Below are 24,036 nucleotides of genomic sequence, written 5' to 3'. Positions count from 1 at the left end.
CAAGCTAATGTGAAATTCTCCTTTAGCCCACTAATAGAGTCATGGGGTCAATGAGTTTTATTTGTGATGTTCCATATAGGTGGTTCAGCTAGTGACTATGCAGTGTGGCTAGTTATTTTACTGATCTATATAAGCTTTTGTTCCTAGGGTAATGTTATGCCAAGCAGAGCCCAATTACTGCTGCCTGCAAGTTCTGGATACCAGGTGAGGAATAAAAACACACCCACACCAGTTAGGTACACTTATCTTTAATCACAGCTTATGCTCCAAACAGCAGAGGGAGACCCTAACAAGCGCTGCGAACTGGGCTGCAGGGGATTTGTGCCACGCAATCCTAGTGGATTCATGTCCGAGTCTAGTTGCGCAGTTTGCATTTCAAGCTTTTATATAGCATTCTCTAGGGAACAGCAAGCATTGGCTAATTTACAGCACATTACCTTCTTTCCTTACTTTCTCCTCCTTTTGGCACCCAAACAAGCTACACAGCGGGTTGCGAAACCAGCCCTGCAACTTGCTTAGGGTGCTGTGCCAGTAATCCTAATCAAACCGGTTCAGACTAGCCCCGCGGCGTCACTATCTCCAGCACGTTACAAAATCGTCCGAGCCCTGCCACTACAGGTAACCACTAACTTTAAAGAATATTCAAACACAAAACAAGAAAAAATAAACAATTACCCGGATCCTAAACAATAAAATACCTCTTGCATTTTGCACTGAATATTGCTTGATTCTGGCTCTATTAGGCTCCCAGGCAGGGTGAATTCTAATGATGGAAATCCTCAATTCAGAAGCCATCTTACTGGACAAGAAAAGTGAGATTTTCTGAAATGCTCAGCAATGGTCTAATTCTGCTCCCATTTAATTCAATTTGGCTTGAATAGGAATAGAATTAGGCCAATATTGAGCAGTTTTGAAAATCCCAGATGAAGTCTTCAGATTTCATTTTGGGATGAAACTGCTTCCCTGCTGATCTTAACTGATTTAATGATATATAAGTTAGTAAGTGTGCTCTCTGTATAAACCACATCCCAGACTATGCAGGTGTTTAAAGATCATTCGTAATACCTTGCTCTGTATACTGAAAACAACAGGAAGTAAGTGCAGAGACTTGGTTACAAATTCTGTTTTCACTCCTACAAGAATGACATAGGATGATCTAGAGCAGTGATATGCAGACCTCAGTGGTTCAAGAATCAAGAGTCACAGATTTACTAAGATGCCAAGCTTTGAAAGATTTCCTTCCAATGCTGGCATTTGGATCCTTGTGTAACTCTAGTGTCTTCTCTGTGTTGGCAGAATTACAGATATCTTTGGGCCTGAACCAAGGTTATGATGCTGCTGTGCTGCTCTGTGCTTCTGAATTCTGTTTCTTTTCTCTTCATATCCATTTTAAAAATCTTGACAGTTTTTACTCTTTATACACTTTAGTGTGGCTATTTAATAATTATATGAATAGATTATATGAGTATGTGAAAAGTAGTTTATTGGTGTCTTAGGTCTTCTTCACTGGTAAAACACAAAGCTTAAAACAACCATATTAGGCAAATAAGTCAAAAGTTAACTTTGAAAAATGGCTACTCTGCATGCACTGAAACTGCTTCTCAGAGTTTGGAATAAGATTTTTACTACTAATGTTTTACACATTTTTATTAAGCTTTTGTGTTCACAGTACTAAATTGACTATAATTATCTAAACATGTCTTCTACACAGGTTATTAGAATTGCTTGAAACAAGCCATTGACCTTTTGTGTGGCAACTTATGAGTACTTTAATGGAGCGATCCTCCTTTTCTGACTTATATTAAGGGAACCCATGAACACACCCTAAGAAAAGTTAAAACAATATCAAAGATCTGGGTTCAATTAGCAAAAGCAATGCAGTAGAGTGTGTGCACTTTTGTCCTTCTATAACACAGCAAACATGAAGCCCCAATGTCCAAACCTTTACTCCCGAGTTGCCCTGCTGGCTACCACAGAATCACTTACAAGAGGGAGGAGTACTATGCAGAAGAATAAGAATTTGCAGGACTGGGCCCATAGTATGTAGAGCCACTCACTGCTAGACCCCACCTTATAGTATCTAGATGCAAGCAAGGTGAAGTAAAGATGGAGTTTGAGCACTAAGTTTGGATTTCAAGGCATTTATGCCAAACTGGCATTACTTTAACATAGCTTGTGTGTGTGAATATAGGAGATGAAGCCAGTTCTTCTTGCCAGCTTTAGTTATTTTGCATTCTAGTTGTCTGTATTTGAATTCTTGGCCAGTTAGAGATAAATGTTTGATTTAAATTGGCATTGACTCGGAGGAACTCTGACCTGTACTTGCTTATGCTGAACAGACTACTTTGAACGTTAGGAATTCAATATGAAGCTGTCCTTGGGACATAAGAAGGGATAAAATACACAGTTCTTTTCTTGGCTTGTCTCAGTCTCTTCCCTTCCTTCTCATACATTTGATCCTCTGTACTGACTCCCCCCAAGAGTAGATTTGGGACACTGTCAAAAACTTGATTATTAGAATCCTGAGGGGCTCTGTTCTTCCATCACAGGATATAAGTAATGGGAGTTACCAATATCACGTGAGGAAAGGACATGGTTGTACTGGCTACTAATAAGGAAGTAGACAGTACCAGGATGTTAACAATTCCCTCACTTCATTATTTTAATACTAGGAGCGAAGACTAAAGAGAACCCAACTTTGCTTTGCCTATCAATGTTTGTTAACAGACATTAATTATTGCGGGGACAAGGTGGGTGAAGTAATATCTTTTATTGGACTGACCTCTGTCTCGCTAATATCTTGGGACTGACACAGCTACAACTACACTGCACATGTTAATTCTTGGCTTAGTATTGGTCTGACTTTAATGCAACCAGTGGCATTACCAGCACTGTCCTTAGTTTGCTGTATGGTAGAGTCTATAATTCATTCTTTCCAAGGCTTTTAAGATTTGAAAAATTAATTCGGCAGCTGTGCAAGTAAGATGGAGCTGATGTATAAATGTTGATTGGGGGTCTTGATAATGTGGAGTCAGAAGACATATAATTTATTCCTTTCCAAAATACTGAATAGTTTTAAATAAGTTAAGAACGTTGTGTTTTGGATTGTGTGAAATTACATTGTTTCCACTTAATCGAAAGGGAAAACAAAAGGTGTACAGGTATGTAATGGTGATACTCTACAACTAGTGCTTGTTATACTATTACTAGCATAGATTTCGTTTTAGTGTCAGTTACTATAGTTGAATATCTATCATTTTAACATTCAGAGCCATTTATTTTCAAATACAGCAGTATATAATTTTATCTTGCATTTTAATTCTCTTCGTATAAGAACTGCCAAATTAATCTAATTCAGAATTACAGGAAAAATGTCACTTCTGGCTCAGAATTCAAATGTTTCTCACTTGGACCAGTGAAATACATTTTTCGTGAAGGCGAGGGTAGATCAAAACAAAAGGTGAGGGGCTTATAATGGAAGTGCTGACATACTCTTAACTATCCTTGTGCACATGGCATTACATTTCATTTTATTTTATTTCTCCAGTGCTCAATAACAGTCTATAAATTCATTAGAATTCAAGGACTTTCTAGCTATGTACCACTCAATTTATCTGCTTTTGTCCCATACCACATCACCCCTCCCACCCTTCCAATGACAGCTGATAGCCGTGTGTGCTTCTCCTATAAATGTCTTCAGCTGCTTCTTTCCATGCTGTCACTTACCCCAAAATGCCATCTTCAACCTGTCCACCTGAGCTGTCTTCCTTCAAAACAGTCCCCAAGAACCGCTTCTTCCATGACATCTACAATAAACTGGCTGACTAACAATGGCTTGGTTGAAGTCACAGCTATGAGGAGAGAGAAATATGTAGGGCCAAATTTTCAATAGTATTCAGCTCTCATTTAGCAACCTAAATGAAATGACTAGATATTCTCTCAATATGTGCATTGTGCTGTTTTTTTAAAATCTGGCCCATAATGCATATAAAATGTATTTAATTAATATTCATATTAGTATACATATACAACTGTCTGTATGTTACCCTGTTGTGAGGCAAAAAAAGGAACTATGGATGACATCACCCTAATCACTTTGCTTGTAATTTGTATCCCACTTTTCCTCCCTATATGTATTTTGATCTTCTTGGATTGCAAGCTCTTTGTGGCAGGATTATGTTTTACTATGTGTATGTACAGTACCTTCTACAATGGGCCCCAATCTGGGTTGGGGCTCAAACATGGTTGCAGTAAAAATAGTAATAATAACTAGAATCATACTGGAGAAAAATGGTGAGTGGAATAAGTTGTTGCAACTCTATTGGGCAAAGGATGGTTAAAAGTATGACGAGTGAACCTCACAATGTTAAGAGTTGAGTTCTGTTAGTTAAGTATTCCAAAGTCTGGCTACTTATCCAAAGTTCCATGAACTGTCTCTCTGAAGCCTACAAATCAAGTGTTGAAATTTTTCATGCGAAGAGACTTTTTCCTGATACATTGGTATTTCTAGTTCTGGTTCCAGACAAAGCCCAGAAATTCAAATAAAATGTTTTGTAAAAAAGAACCTTATAATCCGGATATTTTTAAACTTACTGCTCATTTTATCCAAGCTGGTTCACACATCCCTAGTTGAAAGTGCATTCAGCAGAAGGGATGGAAAACCAAGCCTCTAGTTTGGAGATTAGGCATTTTCCAGTCTCTGGGGCAGTTTCAATTATTAAAATCCCAGATTGTAAACTAAGCCAGAAGGTAAACAGAATGTGTTTCCATGATATGCAGACTATATTTAATCATGCTAATACACATAGGGAACCTGTGAAGAGCTATCCTCCATGCTACACCGGGGATACTTATTCCCAGGACTCCAGCAACACTGCATCTTCCCCACACTGCAGAATTGCAGTGGTTCTGCCTCATCCATGGTCCTCTATGCCTCTGGAAGGGCTAATGGCAAGACTTGTTCCTTATGTGCAAAATTTTATTCAGAAAGTTCAGAACAAAAAATTATTCAGAAACCTCCACCTACAAGATCTTACTGTCCTCTTCAGCAACTTTGTTATTGTTTCTGAAGCACTGGAACTCATTAAAATCAGGCTTTGTGCTCTGAGCTCCGTCTCTCTAAACACTGATATATTAATCTACAAATCTTGGATAATACAGTATTTTATCACTGAAATAATTAACAATACAATTTGTATAATTAGCACAGCTGATATTTTGAATGGATTCCATACATCACTATAACGACACTTGACTCTGTAGTTCAAAGAAATGAATACAAATGGCTAAGCGGAAATTTGAATAGACAATCTGTACCACCTTATGGAGGAAAGCCCTTATCATTACAGTTTCAATTAACCAATGCTTACATCAATGTTCACAGGAGAGATACTTCTACTGCTGTTCAAAATGCCTTTCTACAAACTGGGAAGAAGAGACAATGGAATATTCTTCCATGTGCTGAAAAGCATTCATCATGAGTTAGGGGAATTCTGAACTAAAACCAGCTTTTATTTCAGTTTAATTTCTCTTGTAGAGTAATAAAATATGATGTTGGCATACATGGCAACTTTCTTGACTTCAGTAAGAAGTTTGGGGGTGCTCAGCACATTGCAAGATTGGGCCTTAAGAGATGTTGGGAGGGATTTTCAAAGGCATAAATGGGAGTTTGGTGTCTACCTGCCCTTTGTGCCTTTCATTATGGGAGAGAACATTGAAAACAGGAGACGGGGAGAGAGAGTGAAGAGTACTTAATACCCTTGAAATTTACCTTTGTACAAAGCAGTTAGTTTGTTCACTTGTGGTCTACAAATATCAAGACTGTAAACACAGAAGATATCAGTTGTATCAAATTTTTGCCAAACTTGACTACCCAGATGGGAACTTGCCAAAAATTAATTTGATGTCAGATCAACAGAGATAGCAGGTTTAAATGGAAGTGTGACAGCCACAAAATATTCATTAGAAACTGTTATCACAGTTCAACGTCTGAAAGCAACCTCAGTTGGAAATATATAGATATACTGATCACAACAGCAGTATCCTCTATCCATTTACAATTTTTGCTGACAATTAAAGAAAAAACAGTATGGCCAAATGCAAAAGCAGCAACTTATCATCCCTGAAATTAAACCCATTATAATGGTGTTGAGTACAATTTTGTGTCAGAAGCTCTAAACATTGTACTGTCATGTACTGAAAGTAACATAGCTTTGAAATGTACATTCTTTCATAGGTGGGGAAAGTATTTGATTTATTATATATTTATTCAAATCAATCTGGATATATGTGCTCTTGATTATACTGTCACTGTAAATGAGCCAGTTTTGGAAAAGAAACTCCACTAAGTTCAAACACATGTCAATTACTGAAATTGCCAATTAACTAGGATGAACAAAAGAGGATCATTTTTATTCATTCCTGCAATTTCTCAGCAATAACTAAGTTAATTTGCACAACAAAGTTCAACTCAGTTACTTCTCTTGAAGGACTAATATAGTTTTGTCATGAGGTATATGCATCCCATGCTGGCCCAGCAACCAAGGGGTTAATGCCAGCCAATGGGTGACTGGACATTAAAATGGTAGGTGATATTCAATGTTGATAAATACAAAGTAATGTACATTGGGAAATATAATCCTAGCTATACATACAAAATGATAACAGCTAATGTAGATCCTACCACTCAAGAAAGATCTTGGATTCACTGTAGATAGTTTTCCGAAAACATCCGCTGAATGTGCAGAAGCAGACAAAAAAACTAAGAGAATATTAGGAACCATTAGGAAAGGGATAGATAAGACAGAAAATATCATAATGCCACTATATAAAACTACCACTACATAAATCCATGCTATGCCCACATCTTGAATACTGTGTGCAGTTCTTATCACCCCATCTCAAACAAGATATATTGGAATTGGAAAAGATACAGAGAAGAGCAACAAAATGAATGAAGGGCATAGAACAGTTACCATATGAGAAGAGATTAAAAAGACTGGGACTTTTCATCTTGGAAAAGAGATGACCTGGGGGGGATATGACAGAAGGCTATCAAATCACAAATGGTGTGCAGAAAGTAAATAACATTTCCTTATTTATAAATTAATAGGCAGCAGGTTTAAAACAAACCGAAGGAAATACTTCTTCACACAAGACACAGTCAAGCTGTGAAACTTATTGCTGGGGATGTTGTGAAGGCCAAAACTATAATGGGGTTCAGAAAAGAATTAGATAAGTTCACAAAGGGTCAATCAATGGCTATTAGCCAAGATGGTCAGAGATGAAACCCCATGCTCTGGGTTTCCCTAGCTATGACTGACTGATAGAAGCTGGGAGTGGATGACGGGATGGATCACTCAATGATCGCCTGTTCTGATCATTCCCTCTGACTTACCTGGTATTGGTCACTGTCGGACTATAGGATACTGGGCTAGATGGACCATTGGTCTAACCCAGTATGGATGTTCTTATGTAATGCTGATAGGCAGCCTCATGGCAGCTGGGAAAATAAAAGGACTGGAGAGCAGAGCGGCCAGGTGGCTACCAGAGAAGGGAGCAGGCTGGAGAAAGGAACTCCTGCCTGCAAGCTGATGAAAAGCCGCTCAGAGACAGCACCCTAGGAGAGGATAACTGGATCAGTGGCTGAAGAGCCTGCAGAAACCAGGGGGCAGTAGGAAGGAGCTCAGGACATGGCCTGAGTCGTCAAACCCTGATTCAACTTGTCTAGCTTAAGAGCCCTGAGCTGGAACCCAGCGGAGTGGGTGGGCCTGACTTCCTCTACCAACTCCTTGTGGCACATAAGAACAGAGATGGTTTTCAGACTTCCTGGGCAACAGGAATTCACTGACAGCCCTGCCAAACTGAGGGGACTCAAATGCAACACTCCACCTGGCCAGAGGAGGTGCCATTGCACCGTGTCAGTTCACAAGTTCATATATCTTTATGGAATACAATAGGCTTTTTCAGAGGTTTATCTTGATGTGTAAATATTACATAAACTATTACACAGAGGTTGCCACATGTCAATCCTCACAGAACATCCATAGGAGAGTCAAAATGTAACTATTTAATCAGTTAGTAAAAAGATAAATATTTAGTATTTTATAAATAGCAAATTAGAACTCAGACTTTTACAGAAGTATGATTTTTTTTCTTATCTTGTGAGGCAATAAGGGAAGCATATATCAGAAGCAGCACAGTATGATATTTTCATTAATATTCAGGAAAGAAGGAATAGAAATATTCTTAACCTTTACCTAATAATACAAATAAACGTACATAGCAACATTCAGCCTAAAATATTCCAAATTGATTTATAAGGTACATGGAAAATATTGCAGTCACAAGTGAAATTCATTCTTCTCCAAAGTGGAATGTGGAGCTATTTAACTGCACACAACACCACCACCTCACAGTCAGATCCTAGTGAACCAAGCACAAGATGGCACCAGGAACTTCTGAGTTCCAATTTTGATGCCTCCACTGACTCCATGATTGCCTGCAGTATTTTAGCCACTTTTCATCTCAGTTTCCCCATCTCTAAAGTGTGGGAAACAATAAGGGTGCTGTGAGGCCTGCTGTTTGTACAGCATTTAACATTAAAAGCACTAAGTACTATTTCTATAGTGGTAGGGTAGGAAAGAATTTTATATATAAAGTAACATATCCAATGCAAAAGGCAGAAGGAGCTTTAGGTGGATTGGATTTAGCACACAAGGGCTATATACAAACACATGCACATACCTCGATTCTTCATAAGGAACCAATCATTATATGGCAGGTAAAGTGGCACGACTATGCTAATATAATACAGTAACAACTACAATTAGTGACTGTTTCAAGGTATATGGAGGAGAGGGATGCCAAGTCAGCAGTGCTGCAGTTGAAACCACTTTTTAAAAAGAACTACAGACCTGGGGGAATCATGTGTTATAATCTCCTTCTGCACCATGAGTGGAGAAGCAGGGTTGCATAGGCCAAAGAATGCTAAACCAGGAAGTGCTTGTGGTTAAAAACAGAAGTAACTGCATGAATAAGAGGTTTTAGCAGACAGCTAGACGACACTCGTTGAAAAAAATTAATTTAAAGGAAAGAAAAAAAAGAAAAACAGGAAGGACTGGAAGGGCCAGAAAGATTTTTGTGTGTATTTGAATCAGACTTGAAGAGAGCAGTCGTACAGAAAAGTAAATAAAAACTACTCAAGTCCCAGGCGTCCTTTAACAAGTATCATTTCTTTCCCTTAAAACCTCAAGTTGGACTCCCTTCAGCATCATAAATTAAAAGTCAAGATTCTTTAAAAACAGAAACACCACTAAACATGGACTCCAATTTTCCCTTAACATTAGCACCCAGAGTAATGGGTAAATGATAGAAAAAAAAGTTGCACTTCCTGCTATATATAAATCCAAGGGTCCCTTTTGAGCCAATTATAGATTGTGAGTGTGTGTTCATTCCTCACTGACAGTAACAAGTATAGCTTAATAAATAATTTAAAAGAGCTTGCATTTCCACAGGAGATGCAAAGGAGAATGTTGTTTTAGCAAAAGTTTCATTACATATAAATACTGCATGCTATTTCAGAATTACGGAGCTATTCTCAATTGCAGACCCCTAGTGTACTCCTTCATATCCAATGAACTCTTATGTGATATCTTTTCTTTTAATAAGCCCTGCTAGTGAGAAAGCCTAAAACTGATTCTGATTTAGACCTTATCCACAATACAGTGAGAATTAATGCACACCATCTACAACACTTTTTATGTGGAAACACATTAAAGAACTTAAAATACATGTTAATAAGTGGAAGCATAACTCATTTGTAGATGATTTCTGGACTGTAATTTAGGAGAAGCTGTCACTTATCATATGAGCCATGGAATTTGCTACTGACACGGGAAGAATCCCTTCTTTTCCATCCAGCTCATTTTTTAAACCTAACATGCTCCCTTCCAGGATCTGGAAGGGGTTTGGGTGGAGCAATGTGCCACTTCATGCAAGGTTCATGCTCAAAAGCTGCAGCCATCTGTATTATGTTGATTAATGCATCCATTTTGCCCTGGAAATAAGAAGGAAGTGAAAATTGCCTGTCATTAGCTGAGGCTGACTTCTATATTGCACTAACAAAAACAACAACTTGGGTCTTATTATAGGCTTTCAAGTCTTTACTTCCTTTGGAAATGGGCTTAAGCCACCATGTATATATTATGTTTTCACCCATTACTTTCTAAAGGAAGGTATGATTCTTGTTTAACTAGTTATGATGAAAAGCATTTCTACTTTAAAAGTTACACAAACTAATTTAATTTTTCTCAGCTATAATTACTGAGACACCTTCCCCTACTCTAGTTTGTTGAGTATGACTTTTCTGAGTGCATTGAAATTAATTTTAAGTGTCATGTCAACATTTCTTGCTTATTAAAAAAAAAAAAAAAAGACATTAGAATGACCGTGCTGGGTCAGACCAGTGGTCCATCTAGCCCAGAATCCTGTCAACAGACAGTGGCCAGTGCCAGGTGTGTCACAGAGAGTGAACAGAACAGGCAATCATCAAGTGATCCATCCCCTGTCATCCACTCCCAGCTTCTGGAAGCTGGAGGTTTAGGGACATCTGGAACATGGGGTTGCATCCCTGACCATCTTGGCTTACAGCCATTTATGGACCTATCCTCTGTGAACTTACCTAATTCTTTTTTGAACCCAGTTATACTTTTGGCCTTCACAACATCTGCTGGCAATGAGTTCCACAGGTTGACTGTGGGTCATCTGAACAAGTGCTTCCTATTGTTTGTTTTAAAACTGCTGCTTATTAATTTCATTTGGTGACTCCTAGTTCTGTTATGTGAAGGAGTAAATAACACCTCCCTATTCACTTTCTGCAGACCATTCCAGATTTGATAGCTTTCTGCCATATCTCTCCCCACCCCACTCCAGTTGTCTCTTTTCTAAGATGAACAGTCCCAGTCTTTTTAAATCTCTCCTCATATGGCAGCTATTCCATAACCCTAGCCATTATTGTTGCCCTTCACTGCACCTTCTGCAACCCTAGTATATCTTTTTTGAGATGGGGTGACCAGAACTGCATGCATTATTCAAGGTGTGGACATACTATGGATTTATATAGTGGTATTGTGATATTTTCTGTCATATTACCTATCTTTTTCCTAATGGTTCCTAATATTCTGTTAGCTTTTTTAAAATTAGATCCCATCATTTTCTATGTGTATTTGAGATTATTTTTCCTCTTTCAATGCCAAAAATAAAAGAACAAACAGGATTGTGAAGGTGTCTAAAGCTGTTTCCACAGTTAGCCAGTATGTACTGAAGGACAAATTCTAGCTTCTAACATGTATGTCCAAAATGGCACAGCCAGGACAGGAAGTGTGTAGCAGAACAGCTCCTCTTTGACTCTAGTTCCCCAATTCACTTGCAGAGACACCACTCCACAGATGCATCACTGACTGCTCTACCTGTGGAAGAGGTCATATAGATGGGACTTAGAACTGTGGCTTGCACATTGAAACACCTACATCTCCTGATTGATAGGACCCATGCACTGCATCTCCATGCTAATTACTCTTCCTTCTTCCTCTTCACAAGAATAACCTGCAAAGGGAATGTGGGATTGTGGCCAGTCATAACTTGGCACAAATTAGCCACCCTAAGCACTTATTTTACAAGCAAAAGCACAAAGTGTAAGATTTTGGCCCCAATGTGTTATCCCATATTCTTAGCACAGTAGTAGGCCTGGTCTACACATAAAATTTAGGTCAACCTACCTATGTCACTCAGGGTTGAGAGGTACAGTTAAGCCAAACTGGGGTATAGATACTGCTAGAATTTTTCTGTTAACCCAGCTACTGCCTTTTTAGGGGGTGGATTTATTATAGTGATGGAAAAACCTTTCCAACATTGTAGCAAGTGTCTACCCTACAGTGGTGAAGCTACATCGCCGCAGCTGTAGCGCAGACATACCCTTAGACTCTGTACCTAATATTCCACTCTTTTACCTAATATTTTTAGGAGATCTGGTTAGATAGGGAAAACAGACATATTACTAGCCAACCAGCAGAAAAATATTTCAGTATCAATGTAATATGTCTAGTTGATTGGAATGGCATCCCAAAGCCTGCCTGGAATGGTTTAAGGGATTTGAGGTAACATAGGAGTTTTCTGCATGGGAGTGTACTGTTCCTGCTAACAAGCACGAAAATGAAATGTTCTAAGAGGAAAAGAAAAATGAGCAAGATAGAAACATGATAAAAACTATAGGCCAAGATTCCCCTGCTGCAAACTCAAAAGGAAGATAATACCTGCTGAAGCAACACAAAGGAGAGTGCAGTATGAGGAGTCCTGTGAAGCCAGCACTTAAGGCAGACACCACACTTTGAGAAGTTCTCTCCTCATTAGCACCCTTCACATACTGATTGAGTATTTGTAGTACACTTTAGCTAAATGTTTCATGCCTGATGATGAAGACTGAAATACGTAATTTGCCCTCTGCACAAAGTAGCTAAAACAGAGAAGAGATCACTAAAAGAAATACTAGAAATAACTCATTTACACTGCTTAACAAAAGTGACACGTGGAATTTGAGAAATAGCTATTGAGGTGTGGCTGCTTGCTGTCACAAGAGAATTAACTTGGATGCCTTCTCTCTTTCTAATTTTCGACAAGATATTCATATTTCTATCTTGCCTGCCATGGACTTACTCAGTGTTGACTGTGGTCCATTTGATTGCTACTCTGTACTGCAAGGGGCTGATGCAAAGCCCTTTGAAGTCAATGGTTATTGAATTTGGTCTGCAGGCAAGGTGTGGAGATTTTTCAAAGTTCACTAGTGGATTTAGACAAACCATTTTCTTTAAAGCTAATGTTTATCTCAGCAGAGATTTCCAGAAGAGCTGAACAGCTAACGACTCCTAGGCACCAAAATTAGATGGCTCAGTGGGATCTGCTGGTTTCTGAACTCTTTTGAAAATATGGCCCTAAATTCATACCAGAACATTTCAAAGCAATACGATATTTTGGTTTGTTGAAAATGATGTAGTATTTATATGGCACGTTATGCTCCTGTACGTTTTTTTATTTTTTCAGGTGTTACTCAGTCTTGAACAATCTTGTACTAACAAGCTTTAAATTCTACTGAACATTACATCTAATGTCCAATAGAAAAACATAGGAATCTGTTACAATGATTTTAATACATGGAAAAAATGTAACATATATTACTGATGGAAAAGTCAGGCATATGCTTCCTTGCAAATAAAAACTTTTTCCCCCCCTTGCAGTGATTCGTGCAAAAATATCCAGTGAAAAAGTGGTTCCTGCGAGTGATGACCCTCTTGACACCCACAAAATGATCCAGTATGAAATCAAACAAATAAAGGTACATGGAATCACTTGGTTATTTTGCCATTCGATACTAATGACTAACGTACTAGGGCATGAACCAGCTCATGCTGGTGTCAATGAGAAAACTCCCTTGAATTGGGAGTAGGAACTGGTTCGTCCTCAGCTCATTTTTTCTATTAATGAATTATTTGCCAACAGGCTGATTTTGATAAATGTATTTGTTATTCATAATTGTTTGATAAATACTGTATGTAAACATATTTCAACCTATGGATTATTTGCAAACTATTCGTTGTTCATCTTTGATTATTTTCTGCCTGAGATGTATGTTTGGTCCCCTAACTCACAGCGCATTGTTTCTATTTTCTAATTGGATGACAAACTTTACAAACAGACAGGCACTTACAGCAGGAATAACAAAAGCCCTTGCTCACATGTGAACAGTGGTATTTGCAGAAAAATCAGACCTCCCTGGATATTTCTACAAAAACCCAGTTGTATGAATGTTCTTAGGAAAGCAAACGAAAAGTAGGAGTACACAAAATCAAAAAATCAGAACTTGGGAAAAATTTTCACAAAAAAGCTTTTCCTACTATTTGTCCAACTCTACTTACAGAATACATTCATTAATGCACTCTTACATGGACAAATCCTGGTCCCACTGGAGTCATTGACAAATTCTCATTGATGTCAATAAGACCATGATTTGGCTATATTCTGAACAAAAAAAAACTGTATGCTGAACCCTTCTTTTTAAAGAAAAATACACTTTTTCTTTTTGGTGGGTGGCAGTGGAAGGATAGGTTACCACACTTTTTAAAATTGGTTACTGCTAAAGTCTCTTCCAGAATCTAGTTTTGGAAGAGCAAATATGACAAATAACTATAAAAGGAGCACAGGAACTGAACTGCTCAAACTGGTGGTGGGGATGTGGATACCAGCAGGCAACAACCTTGATGATGCTAATCACTTTGATTTCCAGGATGACATTGACAATTAATAGTTCATACTAATGGGTCTTCGCATGACTCCATGGACTAATTTGAGAAGAACAATGTTTACCGTATTGGCCGTAAAGCCATTTGCTTAGTTGCATTGATTGAGCTGCATGTTGTTTCCATGCCTGACACTATACTCAATGCAATTCTTTCTCAAAGTCGTGGACACCCCCCATTACAGTGTAGCACCATGCAATATGATCAATTACCAGCTGTTCAAAGGTTGAGTCAGAAATGTTCTTTTTGCACTGATTTTGTTTTAGGGTGCCTTTAAAATGTTTCATCTGCTCACCACACTTATGATTGCTGTAGTTTAATTTGAAATATAAGACTTGTTTTGATAATAGGGTGTCAGGCATATGAATTACATGTCCAGTCCATCTCAACTGGGCACAGATCAAATGAGCCTTGATGCTAAACAAACCAGCTTTCACCAGGACTTCTGTTGGAAAACTAGTCCTGCCATTTGATGCTCTGCAATTGTCATAGGTGTCACAAATGGAAACTGTTAAACTTTTTAACGTGCTGTTAACAGGTCCATGATTCACACATGTACAGCAATGACGTGAGGACAAGAGCATTACAGACTTTGATTTCTGTCTGTAGACAGATTCCACATAGTCGTTGATTTCGTCAGGAATTGGTTTAGGAAGATCTATGCAAGAATCTTGCTGGCCACAGACAGCAAAGAAATACCATGGTAGTTATCGCAGTTGCTCTTGGAACCTTTATGCTTATGGATAATGATGATGATGGCATCTTTCAGTTGTTGTGGTATGGTTTCTTGAAGCCAGATATGTAAGAAAAATTCAAAGAGCTTGTCAATGAGATTTCCTCCATGTTTTAAAACTTTGGCTGGAATGGCACCAGAACCAGGAGATTTGTTATTTTTCATTACTTGAACAGTCTTCAACACCTCAGCACAAGCGGGTGGATTGGCAAGTGCATTAGATATGGGCACTTTGTGGACATTATCTAGTGATTCACAAGAAACATAGATAAATGACTAAGTAGCTCACTAAAATATTCACGCCACTGTTGGCGGATGGCAGTGTTATCTGTGATGTCAAGGATGATCAAGGAGGGCTAGACACACAGCCTTGACCACCTCATAGAAACCTTTGGAGTCATGATTATCAGTGACAGTCTGCAGTTCATCTGTTTTACAGTCAAACCATATACTTTGCATTGGGCAGAGTTTGTGTTGGAGCATGCTGCAAGCTGCCTTACATCTGGTCTTTTTTGACTCGGAGAGCAGGTCAGTTAAGAGCATGGCATGCCCTTAGTGCTTGACATTAAGGAGATTTGATATTTCAGAATCATTATTGTCGAACCAGTCTGCATGACAGCGTTTTGTACACCCAATACGATCCACAGTGGTGTTACAGACTGTATCATGCAGGGATACCCATATGGCAAATACATTATAACTGATCAGTGGAAGAGTTTCTAAAAAAAGTAGTTAGCTGTGTTGAAAATTGTTTGGAGACTGACAGATCTTTCAGTTGAGAAATATTACATGCTTAACTGACTGGTGTTTTGGCTGAATAGAGAGGGAAAGCTTTGGCCAAACAAGATGGCGGTCGTTCAACAATCAACTTCGCATAATACGAGAGATATGCACACAACTTGTAGGTCACACTGTCAGACCAACACATTGTCAATCCGATGCCAATGATGTGAGTGAAGGTGCATCCAGGTCATTTTGTATTTGTTGGGGAGTAAGAAGACAGTGTTTGTAATAACTAGATGGTGCTTGACCCATGTCTTCAGTAGAAGTAGATCAGTGCTGTTCATCTTGCTGATGGCATGTTTACCAAATATGCCATACCACATAGAAATGATCACAGACAACATGAAAGTCACCTGAAACAAAATAATCTCTACAAGAAGTCAGTAGACTCAGTTTAGTTCAGAATAAAATTGCTCCTTATCCTCATGAGAGCTAGTCATTGTCAGTGCATAAGCACAGATCAAAGAAGTGTAACAGCCACTTCTCAGGGGCAGTTGGAGCTTCATCAGTCTGTCGTTTATACCAATCAGTAGGGTCTCCAAACGATTCTTTCTGATTGCAAAGCATCCATTTCCAGAAGAACGCTCACTCAGCACTCTCCTCTCTCAATTGACTCTCTTCAGCAAGTTGAATCTTGCTCAGCGCTTCAATGTTGATATAACATCTTTCAAGCTCTTGAGCAATCACAGCAGTCCGCCTGACAGGAGGATGAGTTTGATTTGGATGATCAAGTAGTGTATGAACATTCCGTAATTGAACACTAACACAAAAGGAAAGTTTTCAAGATTTGTTTGAATTTCGACTGCATGATGGGATACACTCTTGCCAGGGTAAACTGGTGAGGGACTGTTTGAGATGAACAATTTTTAGGGCACCTTTTCTAGCCCCTTCCTCGGACTGAAGTCAGCTGTGCTGTCCCTGAATAGAGCAGTCATGTTGATCAAGATGTTGCCACAGTACAGTGTCACCCCAGGTCAACACAGAGTAACCAAATTCTTGACCAGCTCTCATACAGATTCAAGACTATGATTCAGAAAGGTCTCAGAAGGATAGCCCAGAGGATGAGCCTGGACTGAGCAGTGAAGGCTAGAGGAAGCCTCCCCTTGCTGTAAGCCTGCAGTACACTGTGTTACTATGAATATATAAGAAAAGAATAAATATACACTTTGGTGAAAGATAACAACCTGGTGTGTATTTGTGACCATAAGACCACAAAGTGGTCAAGCTGTGAAGTACACTGGGTAGCGGTGGAGGCGTCTTCTGACACAAGGTAAATCAAGACAACTGAAAGGCTTACTGGCCGCAAGCTTATTTTTGGAATGATGTTCTCTTAGACCAGTTGCCCAGGCTATTGATCCTGGTCCACCAGGCCAAAGTCCCATTAGCCAGGGCATTTCAGAGTAAATCCCTGTAGGTCTTCATGGTTACTGTAGTGGCCTGGAGAGCAGACCTCACTACTTTATGTTGCCCTGCAAGGCAATCCTCTATTTGTCCTGTTTCCACCGTCCCATTATGTGGAGGAGGAGTTGGACTTCCATAAGGCCACCTTAGTGATAATCAAATAGTAAGTGTATGGAATCATTTATTTTTAGATTCCCGTTTTTCTGCTTTGAAGACACTACAACTGATAAGTACTACATGAAAATGAGATTAAATGGATGTATTTCTCTTTCATATAGTCTTATGTATTGTTACATTTCTTTGGCATTGCCTTCAAGTAAAAGAATGAAGCATTAAAACATTTCTGCCCTCTTATATGGTACCATATCCCTCTCAATACTAAGATATACTGATTATAACCTTTCTATGAATTTGCCTTGTAGAACTGATTTTTAGGATGAAAGTGAAATGGAGCTGTTCCATACTTTGCCTGTAAAGGAAAACTTTGTATTATTTGTGCTTACTTTATAAACAATCTAAAAATGTACAATGTTAGAAGTATTCATTACCATGACTGCTGCATGAATACTGCAAAAAATTAATGAACTTTCATCTAGCTTTGTAAATAAGTTTGATTCTACTGTGTTTGCACTTTTCATTCACGCCTATGAATTTTCTAATGTAAATTTCTCAAACTTTTGCATACAGCCTAACACAAAGATTTGTCTCATGGATAATTAATAGGTGATCAAATGACATCCCAGGGGCTACTGCCTCAAGAAAAAGAAGAACTAGGATTTTTAGCTTCTTCTAATCCAATTTACAGCTGGAAATAGATCTTTTTAGGAATTTTCCACTGGAATGATTTACTGACAAAAACACAGTTTCCAGAAAACTGAAATTTTCCATAGGAGTCCCAGAGCTCAAGCTCCATCCTGAGCCCGAAAGTCTACCCAGCAATTATTAGTCCTACAGCCTGAGTTTTACAAGCTTGAGTCAGCTGATCTGGGCCAGCTGCAGCCATGAGTCGGGGCTCTTATCCTTATGTAGGTGTGCCCACAGTGTCACAGTTCATACAAGGGGAACAGATTATTTCACATAAATAATTAACGTATTTCAAGGCACCATACAAGGTAAAGTGAAGTGGCCCCTTAACAAACCTCCGCTCACTGGGGGGAAAGGAAGGGAGAGAGGAGGGGTTGTTAATGGGTTACAGATTGTTGTAGTAAGCCATAAATCCAGTGTCTCTGTTCAGTGCATGATTTTTAGTGTCTAGCAAAGTTTTGAATGTAAGCTTCCAGGCTCATCTTAATCAACAAAAGTTGATCCTATCAAAAATATTACCTCATCCGCTCTATCTAATATCATGGGACCAACACGGGCTACAACAATACTGCACGCATTTTACTATGGCACATTGCCTTACAGGAGCTGTAGTTCCAACCCCCATTCTCTCCTATGGATCAGGGTCTACATGGAGGACTACATCTCTCCTAAGACAATATTGTGATTTCTTCTGACTGAGTTGGATGATGCAGCCTCTGCATGCATTATGGGAGATATAGTCTGGCCCATAAGAGAAAATAGGGGCTGGAACTACAATTCCCATACAACAATGCAACATAGGGACATACAGTTTAATGTTGAAATGACTCACAATGAAGCATTTTGGGTCTTTACAACAAAACTGAAAAGAAACATTTCAATTTCAGGAATGCTGAAATGTTTTATTTTGATAAAAATGTTAAAACAAAATGTTTCACATTTCTGAACTGATTTTTTTTTGAATTTCCATTCTGTGAAAAATTTCAACTTTTTGTCTCTTTTCGGTACAAAAACAAAATGTTGAAATGTCAGAATTTCCCATGCAATGGAAATTCTAAACTCTGCTCAGCATTAGCTGGAAATAAGGAGGAAGAGCTAAAACAATGGAACCAGCCAGTTCTCCATGGCCCACTATTAAGTGCGTTATTGACCACAATTGCAAACCACTGTGCTTGCAAACAAATTTGCTAGCAGAAATGTTCAAAACTGACTGCAAATTATATATTCATGTTTACAAGTATTTGCAGTAGAAACTTGACTCTAAATTCAGGAAATAGAAACATACGACCTACAGCAGTGTTTCTCAACCTTTTAAGTAGCAAGTACCCCCTAATTTCTGAAAATTTTAATAAGTACCCCAACACTCAATTTTCCACTCTGATAAATACAATCTTTTTCCTCTTTATCGCTGGATGACTGTATTTCTTGTAAAGCAGGAGCGTTCTGAGTTCTGCAATGCTGTGTGGCTGTGGCATATCACAAAATCCCCTGCTGTTTCTCCCCTTCTTCCTCCTCCCCTTTCTCCATATAGGAGCACAGGTCAAAGCCAGCCAATCACGATGGCAGGGTCACACAGGTGGGAACTTGTGAGGTATAAGCAAGTGCTAGTGGTCCACCAGAGTGGATAGCAGCACTCCCCATTGCCATCCTTAGGAGGGGTGCGGGCTTGGGGCAAATCACACTGTGTGGGTTCCTCTTAACATTTTTATACTGGCAAAATCTGGGACTGGCATAGTTGTCAATTTCACGGCTCTACTACAGCTGTGAAATTGACTAGTAAGCCTGTGAGTAGAGCCCGGCTTCAGGACTGGACAAACTGCTGGGCTCTCCGCCTGGCTTTCTGGGCACTGGGCTTTGAACCGGGAAGGGGAGCTGCTACCTGGGCAAGTTGCAGGCGGCTGCTGCCTGGCTGCCAGCCCAAGAGGTGGGCGACTGCCACCTGCTCCAAGCTGGGGCAGAGGAGGCTTCCGTGCAGGCTGGGCCCAAGGATGTGGGCAGGTGGCAGGCAGCTGCTGCCCATCTTCAAGCCAGGGTGCAGGAGGCTGTCTCTTGGCTCAGAGCCGGGGCACGGGTGGCAGCCACCCAGGTGGCAGCCACCCAGGTGGGAGCCCAGCTCACACAGTGCAGGGAGCTGGGACCGGACGGGAGGGCGGGCAGCTGCTGCCTGGTTTCCCAAAAAGCCAGCGGCTGCTGCCCAAGCCAGCAACTGTTACCCGGTGTCCCAAAAAGCCGGTGGCTGCTGCCCAGCTTCCCAGGACTGCGGCAGCTGCCATCTACCTCAAAGCTTGGAGGTGGGACTGGGCAGGAAGCTGGCAGCTACCACCTGGCCTGCCCCAAAAGTCAGCGACTGCTGCCCGCCTCCCTTCACTGGGTTTTTCACCACGTACCCCCTGCCTGTGTCTCACATGCCCCCAGGGGTACGTGTACCACAGGTTGAGACACTAGGACCTACAGTAGGTGTTTAATAAATATAGCGCCAATTTCAAATTATTAATATGAAATACCCTTCCTGGACTGTTTATGAACTGACATGTTTGCAAGAAACATCCTTTGAATTATTTCAGGTCAATCAAATATTCACTAGCAGAAAGGGATAGATATGATGAATAAATTGTTTACTAACTATGGTTTGCTCAGCTCTAGTCATTATGAATAAACAGTGACATGTCTTTTTTTGAAAAAAGTTCTTAGTTATTTTGGAATTTCTGAGTGTAGTGCTGAACTGATATAATTTATGACACAGTCAAGATATGTTATTCTCTATATTTATGAGTTTGCGTAAGAATTTCCAGGTTTTAAGTACAAGCATCTATGGTAGACAAGTGCATCTCAATAGCCTCAACAGAGAAGAAACGCATGATGGCTACTGAAGAAATCTTCTTGTTAAGATTTTATATAGTAGCTTGTGCATTGGTTTCTCTGGCCAAATTCTATCTGAATACACTTTAAAACAACCACCACCACCATGTTCGCCATCTTCTCAAAAGGATATTAGCTGATTTTTAAATATTTCTTTATTCACATAAGTACATTATAGAGATTCCTATTACATCTAGCAGGACTTTGATTTTACAAAGCACATCCCCCTGCAAACACTTAAGCCAGTGAATAGTCATATGCACATGAATAACTTCTTTGGCTTGGGCCCAAGTCTATTTTATATCTTTTGTCATTATTTCTCAATGTATACTTTGTTCTTCTTTGGTGGCACTATGTGAAATTTCTGAAATCCATTCTTGTGCTGTGGGGGGCTTTTTCAATTTCCTCAAAATGTTTAGTAAGTAGAGGACCCAATCAAAAGCACTGAAGTCAATAGGAGTTTTTCATTTAACTTCAGTGGGTTCTGGGCGAGGCCCTGAGTGGGGAAACAGTCAGGAATAAGCACACTATAGATGTTTATTTTTTAATAAAAATGTTTTAATGGTGCTACAAGCTGATGCAGCAGGGAAGAGGTTCACAATTTCCACCATTCAAATTCTCCCTTCTGGCTAGACTTAACTAAGCTTTGGATCTCCGGCGTCCACCCTAGAATATCTGTTGTTCAGTTGGGTTAACACTAAACTGTTTACTCACCCTCGCTAATAAATGTTGTAAGAGAATTTTCGTTTGAAGTGATGTAGTTCTATACTCAAAAGTATAATAGCCAACATGACATTTAATAGAACTGCACGTTTTATGGGACAGATATTAAATTCAATATGCTATTTTTAACAAATAGTTATAAAGGCATCTTTGCACTTGCTTCTTCTCTAAATCTGATAAGAAGTTACCTAATTTGTTGTTTTTTAAGTATTAGAGTGACAAGATGGATGAGGTAATATCTTTTATTGGACCAGCTTCTGTTGGTGAGAAAGACAAGCTTTTGACCTTACACAGAGCTCTTTTTCAGGTCTGGGAAATATACCCAGAGTGTCATAGCTAAATACAAGATGGAACAGATTGTTTAACATAAGTAGTTAACACACATTTCAAGGGACCACTCAAGGTGAAGTGGCCCGTTAACACCTCTCCAGTAATGGGGGGGGGAGGGGGGGAGGGAGGGAAGAAGGGAGGAGGGGAAAGGGCAGCTGGGCAGAGGGGGATAGTGGGTTATAGATTGTTGTAATAAGCCATTATAATGCATAGGGGCAGATTCTGCCACCTTTACTCACATGAAAATCAACAGACTAGTTGTGGATTCAGGTAGTACTTCATTGAGTAAAGGTCTTGGAAAGATAAGACTCAGGTCCAGTACTGACAATAAGCATTACTTATTGAACCAGAATTAGCCAGCCAGTCAAATCTATTTAAACCAATGGACAAACTTTTTGGCCTGAGGGCCACATCTACATATCGAATTGTATGGGAGTAGCGGCTGCTGTACTTTGGCCAGGGTGCCATTGAGCCCACGTGGTGGTGGGAAAGGGGCAGGGGAAGAGGAGAGGGGGGCTGGGAGTGGGAACAGCCGCCACTACGCCGCAACCATCAGTTGAGCTGGAGGGCCTGATTAAAAGCTCAGTTCTCACCGCTGATTTAAACTATAATTCATATGGAACAGGGACCTGAATCTAGAGAGGTGGCAGTGGACTTCAGAGTCCAAGCTCCAGCCTGAGCCACAATTTCAAAGCATTGTCTATACAGCTATTATTAGAGTGCTTGCGCTATTACTGCTAGTCCAAGGCTGTTGTCCCGAGCTGGGAGGCTTGCTCCTGCATGTTCCAAAAGGCAGTGCAGACATACGTTCAGTGTCTGCAACCTTCAGATAGTTGTGGAAAATCATCATGTCCCTCCTTAATTTTGTTAAAATATTATTCATCTACTCTAAAGTTTTGGCTTATTCAAGCCATACTTTTGTTTTCCAATAAAGTTCTTAGTGCAGTAATATGTGCTTTTTTTTTTTGGTAAACTTTCAGATGTTTAAAGGGTTTGAAAAACTGAAAGATGTTCATTATGTCTATACTCCTTTTGATTCATCTCTCTGTGGAGTGAAACTAGAAGCTAACAACAAGAAGCAGTATCTCCTCACAGGTAAAATACAACAAAGCCTAACATACAAAATCCCTATACAACAACACTTCTTAATGGTTTATCTGGTTGACTTTGTGCACCTATAAGTATTAGTACTGGAATTAGTAATGTATGGACAACCAAAGTGATACCAGAATTAAAATTTACAGACTAAAATACTGATACCATCACCTTGGTTGCATATAGTGCTTTTCATTTTTCATAGTAGATCTCAAAGTGCTTCAACAAAGGAGTTCAGTATCATTATGTAAATAGCAATTACTTTTACAAAGGCTATACTTTCTCTAGCAGAACTCAGTCCATTATTTTGTCATATTACTAATCCTGCAAACAATTTTACACAAGTGGTCCCACTGAATTCAGTTGGACTACTCCCAAGCAGGATGGAAACCTTAATTACTGCCAGATGTTTGAAAATGATGTAGAATTCTAGTCTCACATCGTGCTGTCTTCATGTCCCTTGTTGGCAGACTATCAGCATCTTTTGAGAAATGAAAAATGTTAAGAAAGATTTGTATCAATCTGCATGTAACAGCACAATAGTTAAGCTGAGCTGTTGTACTTCCAGTTTAAACAACACTTACTGAAAAAACGTGTGAAATCTAACTTATTTGGTGTTACTAGTTTCAAACTTTAGAGTTTTTTCACAATGTAGACTAGTGTTTACAATATCTTCTGATTCACACACTATTTTTTTTCTCCCTTGTAGGCCAAATATTAAATGATGGTAAAGTTCTCATCCATTTATGCAATTACATTGAACCATGGGATGATCTATCATTGTCTCAAAAGAAGAGTCTTAACCAGAGGTACCAAATGGGCTGTGGCTGCAAAGTAAGTATAGAAATTGACAGTAATAGTGAATATCTAATATGTTCAAGGTTCAACCCTTAGAGGAAATAGGAATTTCTTTTTGGTGGGGATCACAAAAATATTGTCTTATGCACAATACATTTTATA

At 39.3% G+C, this 24,036-nt stretch overlaps 2 protein-coding genes across 3 annotated transcripts in view; one reads left to right on the top strand and one right to left on the bottom strand.

Annotated features, from left to right (window-relative positions):
* SYN2 (synapsin II) overlaps nucleotides 1-24,036 on the bottom strand; it is a 347,358-nt gene that overhangs the window by 104,938 nt on the left and 218,384 nt on the right. The window lies entirely within an intron of this gene.
* The window catches only part of TIMP4 (TIMP metallopeptidase inhibitor 4), a 36,157-nt gene that overhangs the window by 11,207 nt on the left and 914 nt on the right, over nucleotides 1-24,036 (top strand). The window contains exons 2-4 of the mRNA XM_067543757.1: nucleotides 13,290-13,387; nucleotides 22,962-23,076; nucleotides 23,786-23,910. Of these exons, the coding sequence (XP_067399858.1) occupies nucleotides 13,290-13,387; nucleotides 22,962-23,076; nucleotides 23,786-23,910 (338 nt within the window). The remainder of the gene's footprint in view (nucleotides 1-13,289; nucleotides 13,388-22,961; nucleotides 23,077-23,785; nucleotides 23,911-24,036) is intronic.

This window comes from Emydura macquarii, unplaced genomic scaffold (genome assembly GCF_026122565.2).
Source record: "Emydura macquarii macquarii isolate MOO-44397 ecotype Brisbane River unplaced genomic scaffold, CSIRO-AGI_Emac_v2 contig_968, whole genome shotgun sequence".
NCBI lineage: Eukaryota > Metazoa > Chordata > Testudines > Chelidae > Emydura > Emydura macquarii.
Note: the sequence above shows the minus strand (reverse complement) of the source record. Positions and strands in the feature narration are given on the sequence as shown.